Source organism: Pimephales promelas, chromosome 6 (genome assembly GCF_988280905.1).
Source record: "Pimephales promelas chromosome 6, fPimPro1.hap1.1, whole genome shotgun sequence".
NCBI lineage: Eukaryota > Metazoa > Chordata > Actinopteri > Cypriniformes > Leuciscidae > Pimephales > Pimephales promelas.
In genome coordinates, this window is record NC_142774.1 from 22,046,409 (window position 1) to 22,066,004 (window position 19,596).

General features: G+C 35.0%; 1 protein-coding gene across 2 annotated transcripts in view; it reads left to right on the forward strand.

The window, feature by feature from the left end:
* The window catches only part of timmdc1 (translocase of inner mitochondrial membrane domain containing 1), a 161,857-nt gene that overhangs the window by 68,026 nt on the left and 74,235 nt on the right, over positions 1–19,596 (forward strand). For both annotated transcript variants that reach the window (XR_016168858.1, XM_089132257.1), the window contains exons 5-6: positions 2,217–2,284; positions 2,403–2,481. Coding sequence is in view for 1 of the 2 variants with exons in the window: in XM_089132257.1 (XP_088988383.1) it covers positions 2,217–2,284; positions 2,403–2,481 (147 nt within the window). In the remaining variant the exon portion in view is untranslated. The remainder of the gene's footprint in view (positions 1–2,216; positions 2,285–2,402; positions 2,482–19,596) is intronic.

The window sequence follows — 19,596 nt, forward strand, 5'->3', positions numbered from 1 at the left end:
ATGAGTTAAAACACAGTTTAAAGCAAAGTCTTCGATTTGACAACAGAAAAACAATAATCGCAGTATTGCTTAAAGGGATACTCCACCCAAAAATGAAAATTCTGACATCATTTACTCACCCTCAAGTTGTTGCAAACCTGTTTCTTTCTTCTGCTGAACACAAAGGAATATATTTTGAAGAATGTTTGGAACTTTGGCACCATTTACTTCCATAGTATTATTTTTTTTTCTTCTATGGAAACAAACACCTGTTTGGTTCCAATCATTCTTCAAAATATCTTGCTTTGTGTTCAGCAGAAGAAAGAAACTCTTTGTACAGCTTTGCAACAACTTGAGGGTGAGTAAAGATGACAGAATTTTTGGGAGGAGTATCCCTTTAAGTTGATGTGAGTTAATATGATTTTATTAAATGTGAGCGCTGCATGTTTAGGATGTTGCCATAGACCAGGGGTTCTCAAATATTTTGAAGCCAGGGACCCCTTACAGGGGAAAAAAATCCAAGCCCCCCCCCCCCCCCCTCATATTTATAACAATGATTGAGCACAAAGTTAATGTGTGAGCGGCGAATGAAATATTTTTTGCACAAATGGTCTCCACTCTCCACTCATGGTCAGGAATTTCTAAATAGCCTACTGAGGTCCCCAAAAGTTATCTTGCTATGTGATCTGAGGAATTTTTGATGTTCTTGATCTACACATGCATTTTAAGGTGTTTTAAGGCCCCACAATTAGATAACTATAGTTTTAGAAGCATGTCAGTGGGCAGTGGCATACATTTTTTAATTTTTACAATGAATGTTCCACATACAAAATGGAAATGCAGAATGTATATGATTATTGTTTACATGTAGGCTAGATCAAAACACAATCACATATTCCAAACAGGAATGGCCTTAAAAGAGAAATGGTTCAATGATTAGGCCTATTCTGCACACAAATACAGCCTAGTCTATATTTAAACAATAATAATGGCAATATGTTTAATAGGTGCGTGTGTTGTTAAATTGAGCTCATATCCACTGTAATTAGCTAAAAAAACATACAGTATATCTGTGTTAAATATGAATCCATAATGTTAATCTCATGGGCACAGGATGCTTCTCTTGACCTGTTGCTATTTCCTTTCCCAAAGCTGAGCTTTGATTTATATTTTGCAAACTAATTGTTTCAGTCGTTCGTTTAGCTATAGGCCTACATCTTATCTCGCTTATGACCGTTAACTGAAGCGTCGTGCGGGGATTCGCGCTCAGCTTGCAGCTTCTGAACATAAGCCTGACTACTTTGAATTCATTTCCGACTCAAACATTTTGACATTGGCGAGCTGTTGTTTTTAGTCTGCTGGAGCAGCTCAGACGAGAAGGTCAGTTATCATCGCGATGCATAATGTCCTTGCAGCAGCAAATTAAGTTAATATTAGGCAATAATTTCACAACTTTCATTATATACCTCAGGGACCTCAATTATGTGTACGGCCCTGTCCCTATGCACTTTTGATAATGATCAAGCTTCTAATATCAAATCTAGCAGTGCTAGAACTGACATACTGTATGTGCGCGCACGCGAAACGCAGACGCGATTAACGTTACTTGGGATTTTTTCCTCAGCAGTGGAAACAAAGGAATACTCTTATTTATTTATTTAAGAGTACATCATTCAAAACGGTAAAGTGTCCATTTTTTTATTTGTGTATAGGCTACATTATAAATGACTACAAAATGTCATACCTTTTAAAAATAAAGAAAATAACAGTATGCGGGTTCATGCCATCTCCTTTCTGGCGCACGTTCCGCAAAATCAACCAAAACACAGCGGACTCTACTTGACGCACAGACATAAGAAATACAGATGATCTAGCTATGAAAACCTTTAAGTGTCTCATTTGTATTATTTGACGTTAATGCTTTATATAAGTCACTTTGGAATAAATATCATGTTTTCAGATGATAAAAGAAAACACGACTTGTACTCCGGAAAAAAAAAACAGTAGGCAGTTATAAATTATTGCGCGGACCCCCTGGCTATAGTTCACGGACCACCACATTGATCTACCTCACCCATGTAGGTCTTAAAAAGCCTTGAATTTGATTTTAAAAACCATGCAGATACCCTGCTGTCAGTTTTACCAATTATAAAAAAAACACTTTGTTTATGCTATTTATGCTATATATATATATATATATATATATATTGTTTTATTGTTTTTTTTTTTTTACACAGCACTGTAAATACTGGCTTGACAGTGTATAGAGACAAAGACGCTCTGAGCCATTTCACTGTTGCAGGTGGTAAGTTCATAAACTTGTTTGTTGTCTATGGCCTTTAATAGGTTTTTTGTTGTTAATTTTCATAGAATTTTTGCTTTATACTAAGATGACAAGAATGAATGACAGTGTTTGTGTTTAGCTGCAACAGGAGGATTGTTCAGGCTGAATCTGGGACTTAGAGGGCTGCTGGCTGGTACAGCCATAGGAGCTGTGATGGGGTGAGTAGAACACACAGGGATGCAAACAGCGCGCTTTTCGGCGTCTCCCGCTTTTTTCACGTCAGTTTGGGTGACTTGTGTGAATCATGCAGATCCGAAGAGATTTGGGTCTGATTATTTCACCAACAGTTGATTTGATTTATTAGTTTATTTAAAAGGGGACAGTGCAATTTCACAAAACGCATGAACAAACATGGTTAAAAAAGCCAGAAATTAGCCAAAAGTCTATTTTTCATCTGTAGTCCCCTGGCCAGGATGTAAAAAAGCATTACAATACAAACAAGAAAATACATTTATAGGTCTATAGCAAATTGACAAAAAAATATCTACAATATAAATAACACTATAAGATAACATAGGGTACACTATGCCTATTAAAATAATAAAATACACAAAAACTCATTTACAAAAAGACTATATATTAAATATATAATACAGCTCTTGGTTCGGCTTTTAATGTTGGCAGACATAATTGTTAATAAGCCAAATTTTTCAAGTTTTTTGTAAAAGCCTTGTAAGTATTGAGCTGTCTAACCTCCTCAGGTATAGAGTTCCATTCAGCAGCGCCCCTCACTGACCAGGCCGAGCGACTAAAAGCGCTCCTGCGCAGAGGGACGACACAGTCCCCTCTGGCAGAGCCTCGAGTGATGCGCTCAGAGCTGTTTCTTTGGGTGATGAACTCAGCCAGAGGAGCTGGGGCCAAATCATGTGTCACTTTGTATATAAGGCTCAAATCAAAAAACTTATGAATACTGTCCCAGTTTAAAAGTCTGTGATGATAGTGCCTTGGTTTTTTGTCCATGATTTTAATGGCTTGTTTATGTAATGTTTCCAAAGGTCTTTTTGCGCTCTGACTTGCTTGAGACCAACTTATTAAACAGTAGTTGAGGTGGCTGAAAATCATGGAATGTAAATAAATTTGTGCAGCTTCGGTTGACATATCATTTCGAATTGAGCGGAAATTTGCTAGATTAAACTTGATTATTTTACATAATTTTTTAATATGGGCTTTAAATGAGAGATATGAATCTATTACTAAGCCAAGATATTTGTATTGATTTACAATTTGTAATTTTTCTCCAGCAACTATTATGTCCGGATTAAATGAAGCTAAATTGGTTTTACTGAAGAACATACCAACAGTTTTTGAAATATTTAGTTGCAGGCAGTTCTCCTGTAACCAGGATGTAACACGAGTCATGGCTTTAGTTAGTTTATCTGCAACAATGTCTTTAAAGCGACCATGAACAAATAGAACAGTGTCATCCGCATACATTAAACATTTCACCTCAGAGCAGACATTAGGCAAGTCATTGATATAAAGGCTAAATAAGAGGGGCCCTAATATTGAGCCCTGAGGAACCCCGGTAGTTAGCTTCAGAGACTCAGAAATACAGTTGTTAATTCGTACAGATTGTGTACGATCATGCAGGTAGGATTCAAACCAGCTAACAGAATCACAAGAGAATTTAAATTGTGGAAGCTTGTTGAGTAGAACTGAGTGGTTCACTGTGTCAAAAGCTTTTCTGAGATCCAAGAATACCGCCCCTACTACTCCCCCCTTGTCAAGAAAAGATTTTATTTTCTCGATAAAAAGGCACGTAGCTGTGTGTGGACCTAAAACCAAACTGCATGGCGTGAAAAGAGGGTGAGCTACTATTTAAGTACTGGACAGTCTGCTCTGCCACCCATTTTTCAGCAATTTTAGAAATGACCGGAAGAATACTTATTGGTCTGCAGTTATTCACGGAGGTAGATAGACCAGACTTAAAAACTGGCGTAACAATAGCAGATTTCCAGGCCTTTGGAAAATGACCACTGGAAATAGATAGATTAATAATAGAAGCAATAGGAGTAGCTAGAGCGGATCCTGAATCTTTAAGCATGTTCGTGTCCATACCAAATACATCCCTGGCGTTAGATGGTTTTAGTGTTTTAATTATGTCAATGACTTTAGTCTCAGTGATGTTTGCTATGAAGAAAGATTGTGTTGCAGACACTGAGTGTTCTTTTGATTGTTTCATTGTAAAGTTTTTAGAAATTTCTGCTACTGATTTAATAAAATAGTTGTTAAAAACATCAGCTATTACCTTAGGTTCTGTTAAAAGGTTTCTATTTAATTCAATTTGCATTTGTTTTGACTTATTTTTATGGGACTGTCCTGTCAGTTTTTTTATGTAATGCCAGGTTATTTTAGAATTTCCACGGGCACTATTCAGAGCAGTAATAAAAAAGTCTGCTTTAGATCTCCTTATTTCTCTCACTACTCTATTTCTTAACGTGATAAATTGATGCCTATTATGTCCTGATTTTACAGCTAGCTTCAAGGAGTGATCTCGTTCTTTCATTAATTTCAGAATAGATTCATTCAACCATGGAAGGCCATTTTTTTTAGCTCGTAATTTAATTTTCCGTGTAAATTGTGTAATAATTTGCTGTATTTTATTAGAAAATAGAGAACAATCCTCATCCAAGTTAATCCCTGAAAATAATTCATCCCAGTTTACATCACCGATTGAATCTATAAAGTTTTGTTTTTCCTGCTTTGGTATCCTAAAGGATTCTGTGGCTGGCATAGGTTTAAAACGCTTTTTATTTAATTTTCTATTGACCATTATAAGATTGTGATCAGACAATCCAGTAAGCATATTGTATGATTTCGAAATCCTTTCTGGCCTATTTGTAAAAGCTAAATCGATTTGAGTGCTCGTAGAGTTTGTAATTCTCGTAGCACCGTTAATCACCTGAGCCATATCCATTTTATCCATTACTTTTTGCAAGTTTTTCCTGATTTGCTTAACTTCCCAATTAACATTCAGGTCACCTAATATTATAAGTTCTTTCGCAGGATTAAATTGTTTTAATAAATTATCCAGCTTTTCATAAAAATCTACATTTGTTGAAGGAGGTCTATAAATAACCACAAGAATAAACGACATTTGCGGTGACAAAGACACATTCAAACCAATAAATTCCAAATCATTCTCATCTGTAACAAGAATTTCACTACAGTTAAAAGTGTCATTGGCGTAAATCATAACCCCCCCTCCCTTAGAACCCTGTCTATCTTTACGAAACATTTTATAACCAGGTATAGATATTATTGCAGAGGGTGAAGTTTCATTAAGCCACGTCTCAGAGAGGCACAAGAAGTCAATATTAGAATCAGTAAGTAGATGGCGGACTTGATTACTTTTTAACTCGATACTTCGTATATTTAAATGTGCACATAGAATACCTTTCGGTTTAGATCTTGAGTCTCAAACCAGTCTGGAATTATTAACTGTCTGAAATACCCCAAGTTTCCGGTGTTTTATTATCGCTGGGTTTGGTGGTTTCCTACTTCTATTGTTGACATTATTCGCTGTTGCACGGCTCCCAGACTCAAAAGAAAGGGAAAATAGGGCTCGAACTTTACTTGTCGATGAAGAAAGGATCCGCACCAGCCTGTAGATCGCCGACAACACCGCCCCGCGCCGCCCCCATCGAGGCTCCCACGGCACAGCCCAATGAGCACGATGAACTCGAGTGAAACGGCACACCCCGGCCATCCCAGGTGGCGTCCCCGTCCAAACACCCGACCGTCGCTGGTGTAGTGAAGTTTTTTATTCTTCCACGCAACAGACCAGGAGACTCTTGAGGTACCTTTCACGCAGAAGTTCTTTATTGCGTAGCTGTAGTCATCTCAAGGATAGTCTAACTAAGGGAAAACATTCCCTTACAATTTATACATTTAGAGGGAGGAGTTTACATTGAGGGGGGAGACACTGAAACAAAAGTAAATGTATATGATTCAACAGGCAATTCAGTTCATCAGCATAGCAGTTTTCTGTGCCTTGAGATGCTAATCTGGAGGAGTTACATTGAGGAGGAGTCTATTGAAACAAAGCAAATGTAAATGATTCAGCAGATTACCAGAGACGCTAATCTAATCAGTCTGACCAGCGTGGTCACACTTTTACCATTACAAAAGCAAAGCTGAATCTTGAACTTAATGGCCAGGAAGCACATAAAGACAAAAGCTAATGTGTGACACCTGGAATGCTTGGCTTAATCTTATTGGCCTCAAAATGGTAAACACTGTATACATTTTACAGTTGAAAATACTGTTAAACCTTAATGAAACATTGAATAAATTTGTATTTCTTCAGTCCCCCCTTTTGAGAGTATTAATAACTCTCACATTATGTACAAATTTAAACACTTAAGTAAGTTCATTCATGTAACTTGTGCTAGTTACAGGCACATACTTATGTTCTGTGTTTGCTTTTTCTGTAATTACATGCTGACACAGAAAACAAACATGCAATTAGGGTCCGTGAAGCTCTTACGGAAAAATTAAACTTAAAAATTAAAATTAATTTTTTTCTGAAAGATCAAGACTGTTTAACCATCATGCTTGTGCACAAGAGAGTCAATGCAGCCATCTTCGGCTGTGGCCTGCAAGGTTTCCAGCAAAAACGAGGATTGTGGAGTATTCACTTTGTGCGATGTCCTGGTGGTTACTACATCTTGATAATGTTGATGGATGACTGAAGGTTCCGTAAGTCTTTTCTCTGCGTTGTGTATTTTTTCTTCTTTACTTTGATGATAGTTGGCTCGTCAGTGGGTCTCATTGTTCTCTGGAAGTGGTGGCTTCATACGCAGGTGAAGACGTCTGTGCATATGGGTCTCGGGATAGCCATCAAGTGGTATCTGCACAGAGGAAAAAGAAAACAAGAGAGCAGTATTTCTTCAAAGACAAGGGTTGTATCCTGCTGAGTAAACACTGAGTCTGCTATTGTTCCCTCTTTCCCTATTCCTTAATTCTTGACACCTAAAGAAAACAGTGAGGTGAGGATGGACTAAATGGATGGGGAAGGCCTATGAGGGAATCTTCGCCCAAGGGGTGACCCCCGGCATTTCGGTTCTTCCCTTGGGTTCCTCACTGGTTCGTGTCCTTTTTATGTCCCTGTCAGTGGGCAGAATTTTGCAGAATACTTTGCAATGTGACAGAACCCTTTTCAATGTGACACATAATACCAAACTTTTTCTTCCTTGACCCAATACTGCCGATCAACATTACTTGATGGGGCACATGCCACTTAGGCTCTAATGGCTTGACCTGTCCTGTGACATGTGTACTTTGATCTGCGTAACCCAATTATGAGTTATTTTTCCTTCATCCTCTAACAAAACATCAGTCGTTGTAGACATCATACGTGAGAATGGGTGAGGATAGTTAAATCACTTTCCCCAATGGGAAAAGGTGACAAAATTGACTTTTGCTTCATTCATTAGTGCTACACTGCATGTGGGCATTTACAGTCTGACCTAACACTATTATTGATGAAAGGCCTGTACTGTAGAATAACATTTAAGGCTGTGAGTTTACTTAAAGCAGTCCCCCAAAGGAAAAGCTGAGACAGTCACTTTCCTTTTGTTCCGTTAAACAAACATAAGTTTTTTATCTCTGTTGTAAGTTACTGGGGAAATTAAGCACTCACAGTCCAAATGGTTAACACGTCAACAAGCTGCCCCACCCGTTTAAAGACGTGGGGAATGGCGGCTTCAGAGTAGCAAGCAAACTGAGAAGTTGGGCAAAAGGGTTGCCTTCTTTAAAATTCTTTCTGCTTTTTCTACACTCTCTGCTCCAATGTCCCGGCTGACCACAGTATTAACACCTGCCCTCTCTCTTAGGACATTTACGTTTCTGTGGGTTTTCTGTGCTGACCTTAAAAGAGGCTGCTGCAATTTGTACTCTTGCCTTAACATCAAAATCTCTTTCCCAAGCAGTTAACCTGTCCAGGTTACTTCTAAGAGTTCTGTGAGACCAAGTCAGATCCAAAAATGGCAAAGCTCTTCTGTAGTCAGCTATAAGGCCATCTGACCAGATGCGGACCAGCGGTCCTTTGTCATTGAGTACACTTTCAGAATCATCCACTATTCCACTGTACGTTACAGCTGACTGACAAAACCTCTCAGTATATTCATTCACAGTTTCTTCTTTCTTTTGTACACAGTTTGTAATTCTAGACCAATCTATCTTGGGTCCTAGGATATTCTTTAGGATTTTCAGAACACCTTCTCTTGATTCATCTTTTCTGGCATGTTGCAGTTCAGAAGTAACAGCTGACTCAAAACTGTTGAATTCAGATTCAGTTAGAATTTGAGACATTAACTGTGTGATTTCTGTTAACGACATGTCATAGAGACGCATTTTGCTGACCAATGCTCTTCTAAATTCAGTGAACTGTGTGCGTGCTGGCGGTAAACTCTGGGACAATCTCTCTATGTCTGAGGGTCCGAGCGTTGTAGCAAAAGTTTGGATTTGAACAACAGAAGCACTGGAAGGAACACTTTCTGACTGTTCAATTCCATGTGGTCTTTTTCTAGCAGCACACACCTTCACTGAATTTACATGCTTATCTGTTACTGATGGGATGTCTACATCTCTTTCAAACAATGCTTGTAAGTCAGGAAAATTTTCATCTGACTGTTGGTCTTCAGTGTTACATTTGGCTGAGGCCTGGTTATGGCCCACCTTTGTCTTGAAACAGGACAATTGAGTCTGCAATTGTTTGTTCTGTTCATTTAACTTAGCAATACACCTAGCTGGCTCTTGTGCAATGGATAAACTGTATTCTTTGTAACAACAGATAATGGCTTTCACATTGTTCTTGCGAATACTTGCTCCAAGCACTTTTTTACAATCTTCCATCGACCATACTTTTTCTGGGTGAATGCCAAATTTCTTTGTCAAATTCACTCTGACTGACTGAGTCACTATGGAGTCCATGTGTTCTCCTAACAATGACTTAAATTCACTATCTGACCACAATGGAGCGGCAAGGCCACTTTTCTCAGTTGTAGGAACCAACCTAGCATTCGTCACAACCATTTTGTGAGTTTCTTTGTTATCACACAAAACTAACTTTCTCTGATCAACAGAGGCTACACTTGTTTACACAGATCGACTGTTGTAAACCTTCTTTGAGCAAAGGAAATCCACAATATTACTAGCACTTTATGCTAATACTTCCCTGTTTGTACAGAGGTTCAAACTTTCATCTCTAAATTAAATTTTTAGAGGGTAACACCAAACAAAAAAACAACACAAACTATTAGCATGTTATGCTAATCTTCCCTGAAAGAAAATGGAAAGGATCTTTCACCTTCCAAAACTTTTAGAGGATGACCAAAAATGACTAGCACAAAAATGCTAATCCTTCTTTGTGAACAGAGGTTATCACCAAATATTAACACGTAATGTTAATCTTCCCTAAGTTTAGAGTATACCTTCTCTAGCAACGTAGAGGCACTATTCCGTTGAACAAAACTTCCCTGACTCATTCAGAGGATATCTTACAACTTCCCTGACTTATTCAGAGGATCCCAAAATATTAACATTTAATGTCAATCTTCCCTGCCTGACAACAGAGGATATCTATCATCTTTAAAAGACAACTTTTAAAGGATAACTTTAGTTAATCAAACAATACAGCTGCCTGATAACTCTTTCTCTGACGGCGCAGAGGCACAACTTTGGTACTGGTCTGGTTCTTTGAATAGAGTAAAAACTCACCGAATCGTTGCTTGTATGAAAAGATTCAGTCTGGAACTCAGTCAGAAAAGTTTTTGTTCTTGTTCTGGAACTCAGTCCGCTTTGAGATCTTGTTCTGCTTGAAGTTTTCAAGATTCAGTTGAGATTCTCTGTTGAAATCTTTTGTTGCTTGAAGTTTTGGATTCAGGTAAGATTTCTCTATCCGGGTCACAAGGCACCATCTGTAGTGAAGTTTTTTATTCTTCCACGCAACAGACCAGGAGACTCTTGAGGTATCTTTCACGCAGACGTTCTTTATTGTGTAGCTGTACTGCCCTACAAAGGCAAAAGACCTTAACTCACCAGAGTGTGAAACTGAGAAAAATGACTTTAAAGTTTTTTTGTTGTCCAGCCAATTGTATGATAGGTAGGACACTGAAAATTGACCAAGTTGTTGTCATAATGAATATATTTATCTACATAAAAAAATTTGAGCTCAAACTTGACCTTTGACCTTTATTCGGCAGTTAATGTATTCTGCCTTTGCATTATCTGCAAAACAATAATGGGTCATACAAAGGCAAAATACCTTAACTTCTAATTTATTGACCATTTCGACTTTTATCACTCTATACAAACATTTCTATGATAACAATGAAAGGATTAAAATAACATTTAGTGAGTTCTGTCTAGTAAGGATTAATTTTACATCAATAGAATATTTAAAAAAAAAATAATGAGAAGGCTATTATCTGTATAGGATCATTTTTAAAACTTTATTTTTGTACTTTAAGTAAAATAACACTTTAAGAGGTAGGAAAGTAACCTTCCAAAAATATTTCTTATATTTGAAAGGTTTGATTTGGTTATGCCAGTAATATGTAGATGCCCTTTCTCAAATACCATTTACCCTTTTCTGACAAAACGTTTAGGAATATGCTTAAATCTGATGACGTGTGTATGTTTTCTCTTAACTGTTTTAATAATTTTTTTTTGGACAGAATGAAAATTTATTTAGAACCACGTGCATGTACAGACTACAGTTTTCACTCACAAATTTTATGTGATTCGGATTGATTGTCTTGATATCAGTTTATGATAGTTTACAAAGAAGGGAGTCTAACAACAAACTGATTTGTATTAAATTAACATTTGTTAACATTAGTTATGCATTGTGAACTAAAATGAACTAACAATGAAGAGATGGATTATTATTAACAACTTTAACAAAGATGAATACTGTAATGTTTTGTTCGTTAGTTCATGTTATACATTAACTAATAAGCCTTATTGTAAAGTGTTACCAGTGTAGGCTTAATAATATGAAACAATTTGTACCCCCTGTTCTTTCTTTTTAGTAAAATGTAATAGGACTACTGGTGGAATTTGTACATGTAAGTTTGACTTATAAAACATCATTTATTTAAAATAATTTAAATGAAATAATTCTCACTATTTTTTTTAAAGCTATGCATATATGTTAAACGACAAAAACAGATGAGATATTTTACAACTATGAATGCACCACGAGTTTTACCAGCTTTAAGTAAACGCAACCTTTAATTAAGTTGGCTTGAGAAAGCCAACTTACTGAAATCCTATTTAAACTTATTATTATTAAGTTGGCTTGAGAAAGCCAACTTACTGAAATCCTATTTAAACTTATTATTATTATTATTATTCTTCTTACTCAAAATTTTCTGACTCTAACTCCTCCTAGAGCTTTGACTCTACAAACTCCAAACTCGGGTCAGACCTTCAGACTGTTCTGACTTAGTGTGCTATATCTTTTTAGACTGATTCGACTTTCAGATTTCTTAAAAATTAATATTAAAAATCATAAAAATCCCATTGACTTTCATTGCAGCATGGTCAAATTGAGCCAAGACTACGGTGGCCCAATAGCGTACAACAAAAACTCAAATCTAAATTCCCTGAAGCCCTAGACTCAATTAAACTACCATTCTATATGTACTAATGAACTATCTATCTATCTATCTATCTATCTATCTATCTATCTATCTATCTATCTATCTATCTATCTATCTATCTATCTATCTATCTATCTATCTATCTATCTATCTATCCATCTTTCTTTCTAACAAATCTATCCATCTTTCTTTCTAACAAATCTATCCATCTTTCTTTCTACCTAATCTATCCATCTTTCTTTCTAACAAATCTATCCATCTTTCTTTCTACCTAATCTATCCATCTTTCTTTCTACCTAATCTATCCATCTTTCTTTCTACCTAATCTATCCATCTTTCTTTCTAACAAATCTATCCATCTTTCTTTCTACCTAATCTATCCATCTTTCTTTCTACCTAATCTATCCATCTTTCTTTCTAACAAATCTATCCATCTTTCTTTCTACCTAATCTATCCATCTTTCTTTCTACCTAACTAATCTATCCATCTTTCTTTCTAACAAATCTATCCATCTTTCTTTCTAACAAATCTATCCATCTTTCTTTCTAACAAATCTATCCATCTTTCTTTCTAACTAATCTATCCATCTTTCTTTCTACCTAATCTATCCATCTTTCTTTCTACCTAATCTATCCATCTTTCTTTCTAACAAATCTATCCATCTTTCTTTCTACCTAATCTATCCATCTTTCTTTCTACCTAACTAATCTATCCATCTTTCTTTCTAACAAATCTATCCATCTTTCTTTCTAACAAATCTATCCATCTTTCTTTCTAACAAATCTATCCATCTTTCTTTCTAACAAATCTATCCATCTTTCTTTCTACCTAATCTATCCATCTTTCTTTCTACCTAATCTATCCATCTTTCTTTCTAACAAATCTATCCATCTTTCTTTCTACCTAATCTATCCATCTTTCTTTCTACCTAATCTATCCATCTTTCTTTCTACCTAATCTATCCATCTTTCTTTCTACCTAACTAATCTATCCATCTTTCTTTCTAACAAATCTATCCATCTTTCTTTCTACCTAATCTATCCATCTTTCTTTCTACCTAACTAATCTATCCATCTTTCTTTCTAACAAATCTATCCATCTTTCTTTCTAACAAATCTATCCATCTTTCTTTCTAACAAATCTATCCATCTTTCTTTCTACCTAATCTATCCATCTTTCTTTCTAACAAATCTATCCATCTTTCTTTCTACCTAATCTATCCATCTTTCTTTCTAACAAATCTATCCATCTTTCTTTCTACCTAATCTATCCATCTTTCTTTCTACCTAACTAATCTATCCATTTTTCTTTCTAACTAATCTATCCATCTTTCTTTCTAACAAATCTATCCATCTTTCTTTCTACCTAATCTATCCATCTTTCTTTCTAACAAATCTATCCATCTTTCTTTCTACCTAATCTATCCATCTTTCTTTCTACCTAACTAATCTATCCATTTTTCTTTCTAACTAATCTATCCATCTTTCTTTCTAACAAATCTATCCATCTTTCTTTCTACCTAATCTATCCATCTTTCTTTCTAACAAATCTATCCATTTTTCTTTCTAACTAATCTATCCATCTTTCTTTCTAACAAATCTATCCATCTTTCTTTCTACATAATCTATCCATCTTTCTTTCTACCTAACTAATCTATCCATTTTTCTTTCTAACTAATCTATCCATCTTTCTTTCTAACAAATCTACCCATCTTTCTTTCTACCTAATCTATCCATCTTTCTTTCTACCTAACTAATCTATCCATCTTTCTTTCTAACAAATCTATCCATCTTTCTTTCTAACAAATCTATCCATCTTTCTTTCTAGCAAATCTGTCCATCTTTTTTTCTAACTAATCTATCCATCTTTCTTTCTAACTAATCTATCCATCTTTCTTTCTTACTAATCTATCCATCTTTCTTTCTAACTAATCTATCCATCTTTCTTTCTAAATAATCTATCGTTCTTTCTTTCTAACAAATCTATCGTTCTTTCTTTCTACCTAACTAATCTATCCATCTTTCTTTCTAACAATTCTATCCATCTTTCTTTCTAACAAATCTATACATCTTTCTTTCTAACTAATCTATCCATCTTTCTTTCTAACAAATCTATCGTTCTTTATTTCTACCCAAGTAATCTATCCATCTTTCTTTCTAACAATACTTTCTTTCTCTTTCTTTCTTTCTTTCTTTCTTTCTTTCTTTCTTTCTTTCTTTCTTTCTTTCTTTCTTTCTTTCTTTCTTTCTTTCTTTCTTTCTTTCTTTCTTTCTAACAAATCTATCCATCTTTCTTTCTAACTAATCTATCCAGCTTTCTTTCTAACAAATCTATCCATCTTTCTTTCTAACTAATCTATGCATCTTTCTTTCTAAAAATTCTTTCTTTCTCTTTCGTTCTTTCTTTCTTTCTTGATGCTAATAACATGCTAATCATGCTAGCTTTCTGCTAATCATGTTAGCTTCTTGTTAAAAACATGCTAGCATGATGCTAGCTACATGCTAATCATGCTAGCATGATGCTAGCTACATGCTAATCATGCTAGCTTCTTGCTAAAAACATGCTAGCATGATGCTAGCTACATGCTAATCATGCTAGCATGATGCTAGCTACATGCTAATCATGCTAGCTTCTTGCTAAAAACATGCTAGCATGATGTTAGCAACATGCTAATCATGTTATTATGATGCTAGCTACATGCTAATCATGCTAGCATGATGCTAGCTACATGCTAATCCTGCTAGCTTCTTGCTAAAAACATGCTAGCATGATGCTAGCAACATGCTAATCATGTTATTATGATGCTAGCTACATGCTAATCATGCTAACATGATGCTAGCTACATGTTAATCATGCTAGCTTCTTGCTAGCAACATGCTAATCATGCTAGCATGATGCTAGCTACATGCTAATCATGCTAGCTTCTTCCTAAAAACATGTTAGCATGATGCTAGCAACATGCTAATCATGCTATTATGATGTTAGCTACATGCTAGTCATGCTAGCTTCTTGCTAAAAACATTCTAATCATGCTAGCTTGATGCTAGCTACATGCTAATCATGTTAGCTTCTTGCTAAAAACATGCTAGCATAATGCTAGCAACATGCTAATCATGCTATTATGATGTTAGCTACATGCTAATCATGCTAGCTTCTTGCTAAAAACATGCTAGCATGATGCTAGCAACATGCTAATCATGCTATTATGATGTTAGCTACATGCTAGTCATGCTAGCTTCTTGCTAAAAACATGCTTATCATGCTAGCTTGATGCTAGCTACATGCTAATGATGTTAGCTTCTTGCTAAAAACAAGTTAGCATGATGCTAACAACATGCTAATAATGTTATTATGATGCTAGCTACATGCTAATCATGGTAGCATGATGCTAGCTACATGCTAATCATGCTAGCTTCTTGCTAAAAACATGCTAACATGATGCTAGCAACATGCTAATCATGCTAGCATGATGCTAGCTACATGCTAATCATTCTAGCTTCTTGCTAAAACATGCTAGCATGATGCTAGCAACATGCTAATCAGGTTAGCATGATGCTAGCTACATGCTAGTCATGCTAGCTTCTTGATAAAAACACGTTAGCATGATGCTAGCAACATGCTAATCATGCTATTATGATGCTAGCTACATGCTAATCATGCTAACAACATGCTAATCATCTTAACTACATGCTAATCAAATTAGCATCAAGCTAGCTACATGCTAATCATGTTAGATTCTTGCTGAAAACATCTATCTATCTATCTATCTATCTATCTATCTATCTATCTATCTATCTATCTATCTATCTATCTATCTATCTATCTATATTTCTTTCTAACTAATCTATCCATCTTTCTTTCTTTCTTTCTAATCTATCTTTAAAACTTCATTCAAACTTCAAAACTTCAAACGCTCTGGTCCGGCTTTCTCAAGCCAACTTAAAGTTTGTCATCAAACTTTTTTTTCTAGTTATTATTATTCTTCTTACTCAAAATTTTCTGACTCTAACTCCTCCTAGAGCTTTGACTCTACAAACTCCAAACTCGGGTCAGACCTTCAGACTGTTCTGACTTAGTGTGCTATATCTTTTTAGACTGATTCGACTTTCAGATTTCTTAAAAATTAATATTAAAAATCATAAAAATCCCATTGACTTTCATTGCAGCATGGTCAAATTGAGCCAAGACTACGGTGGCCCAATAGCGTACAACAAAAACTCAAATCTAAATTCCCTGAAGCCCTAGACTCAATTAAACTACCATTCTATATGTACTAATGAACTATCTATCTATCTATCTATCTATCTATCTATCTATCTATCTATCTATCTATCTATCTATCTATCTATCTATCTATCTATCTATCTATCTATCTATCTATCTATCTATCTATCTATCCATCTTTCTTTCTAACAAATCTATCCATCTTTCTTTCTAACAAATCTATCCATCTTTCTTTCTACCTAATCTATCCATCTTTCTTTCTAACAAATCTATCCATCTTTCTTTCTACCTAATCTATCCATCTTTCTTTCTACCTAATCTATCCATCTTTCTTTCTACCTAATCTATCCATCTTTCTTTCTACCTAATCTATCCATCTTTCTTTCTAACAAATCTATCCATCTTTCTTTCTACCTAATCTATCCATCTTTCTTTCTACCTAATCTATCCATCTTTCTTTCTAACAAATCTATCCATCTTTCTTTCTACCTAATCTATCCATCTTTCTTTCTACCTAACTAATCTATCCATCTTTCTTTCTAACAAATCTATCCATCTTTCTTTCTAACAAATCTATCCATCTTTCTTTCTAACAAATCTATCCATCTTTCTTTCTAACTAATCTATCCATCTTTCTTTCTACCTAATCTATCCATCTTTCTTTCTACCTAATCTATCCATCTTTCTTTCTAACAAATCTATCCATCTTTCTTTCTACCTAATCTATCCATCTTTCTTTCTACCTAACTAATCTATCCATCTTTCTTTCTAACAAATCTATCCATCTTTCTTTCTAACAAATCTATCCATCTTTCTTTCTAACAAATCTATCCATCTTTCTTTCTAACAAATCTATCCATCTTTCTTTCTACCTAATCTATCCATCTTTCTTTCTACCTAATCTATCCATCTTTCTTTCTAACAAATCTATCCATCTTTCTTTCTACCTAATCTATCCATCTTTCTTTCTACCTAATCTATCCATCTTTCTTTCTACCTAATCTATCCATCTTTCTTTCTACCTAACTAATCTATCCATCTTTCTTTCTAACAAATCTATCCATCTTTCTTTCTACCTAATCTATCCATCTTTCTTTCTACCTAACTAATCTATCCATCTTTCTTTCTAACAAATCTATCCATCTTTCTTTCTAACAAATCTATCCATCTTTCTTTCTAACAAATCTATCCATCTTTCTTTCTACCTAATCTATCCATCTTTCTTTCTAACAAATCTATCCATCTTTCTTTCTACCTAATCTATCCATCTTTCTTTCTAACAAATCTATCCATCTTTCTTTCTACCTAATCTATCCATCTTTCTTTCTACCTAACTAATCTATCCATTTTTCTTTCTAACTAATCTATCCATCTTTCTTTCTAACAAATCTATCCATCTTTCTTTCTACCTAATCTATCCATCTTTCTTTCTAACAAATCTATCCATCTTTCTTTCTACCTAATCTATCCATCTTTCTTTCTACCTAACTAATCTATCCATTTTTCTTTCTAACTAATCTATCCATCTTTCTTTCTAACAAATCTATCCATCTTTCTTTCTACCTAATCTATCCATCTTTCTTTCTAACAAATCTATCCATTTTTCTTTCTAACTAATCTATCCATCTTTCTTTCTAACAAATCTATCCATCTTTCTTTCTACATAATCTATCCATCTTTCTTTCTACCTAACTAATCTATCCATTTTTCTTTCTAACTAATCTATCCATCTTTCTTTCTAACAAATCTACCCATCTTTCTTTCTACCTAATCTATCCATCTTTCTTTCTACCTAACTAATCTATCCATCTTTCTTTCTAACAAATCTATCCATCTTTCTTTCTAACAAATCTATCCATCTTTCTTTCTAGCAAATCTGTCCATCTTTTTTTCTAACTAATCTATCCATCTTTCTTTCTAACTAATCTATCCATCTTTCTTTCTTACTAATCTATCCATCTTTCTTTCTAACTAATCTATCCATCTTTCTTTCTAAATAATCTATCGTTCTTTCTTTCTAACAAATCTATCGTTCTTTCTTTCTACCTAACTAATCTATCCATCTTTCTTTCTAACAATTCTATCCATCTTTCTTTCTAACAAATCTATACATCTTTCTTTCTAACTAATCTATCCATCTTTCTTTCTAACAAATCTATCGTTCTTTATTTCTACCCAAGTAATCTATCCATCTTTCTTTCTAACAATACTTTCTTTCTCTTTCTTTCTTTCTTTCTTTCTTTCTTTCTTTCTTTCTTTCTTTCTTTCTTTCTTTCTTTCTTTCTTTCTTTCTTTCTTTCTAACAAATCTATCCATCTTTCTTTCTAACTAATCTATCCAGCTTTCTTTCTAACAAATCTATCCATCTTTCTTTCTAACTAATCTATGCATCTTTCTTTCTAAAAATTCTTTCTTTCTCTTTCGTTCTTTCTTTCTTTCTTGATGCTAATAACATGCTAATCATGCTAGCTTTCTGCTAATCATGTTAGCTTCTTGTTAAAAACATGCTAGCATGATGCTAGCTACATGCTAATCATGCTAGCATGATGCTAGCTACATGCTAATCATGCTAGCTTCTTGCTAAAAACATGCTAGCATGATGCTAGCTACATGCTAATCATGCTAGCATGATGCTAGCTACATGCTAATCATGCTAGCTTCTTGCTAAAAACATGCTAGCATGATGCTAGCAACATGCTAATCATGTTATTATGATGCTAGCTACATGCTAATCATGCTAGCATGATGCTAGCTACATGCTAATCCTGCTAGCTTCTTGCTAAAAACATGCTAGCATGATGCTAGCAACATGCTAATCATGTTATTATGATGCTAGCTACATGCTAATCATGCTAACATGATGCTAGCTACATGTTAATCATGCTAGCTTCTTGCTAGCAACATGCTAATCATGCTAGCATGATGCTAGCTACATGCTAATCATGCTAGCTTCTTCCTAAAAACATGTTAGCATGATGCTAGCAACATGCTAATCATGCTATTATGATGTTAGCTACATGCTAGTCATGCTAGCTTCTTGCTAAAAACATTCTAATCATGCTAGCTTGATGCTAGCTACATGCTAATCATGTTAGCTTCTTGCTAAAAACATGCTAGCATAATGCTAGCAACATGCTAATCATGCTATTATGATGTTAGCTACATGCTAATCATGCTAGCTTCTTGCTAAAAACATGCTAGCATGATGCTAGCAACATGCTAATCATGCTATTATGATGTTAGCTACATGCTAGTCATGCTAGCTTCTTGCTAAAAACATGCTTATCATGCTAGCTTGATGCTAGCTACATGCTAATGATGTTAGCTTCTTGCTAAAAACAAGTTAGCATGATGCTAACAACATGCTAATAATGTTATTATGATGCTAGCTACATGCTAATCATGGTAGCATGATGCTAGCTACATGCTAATCATGC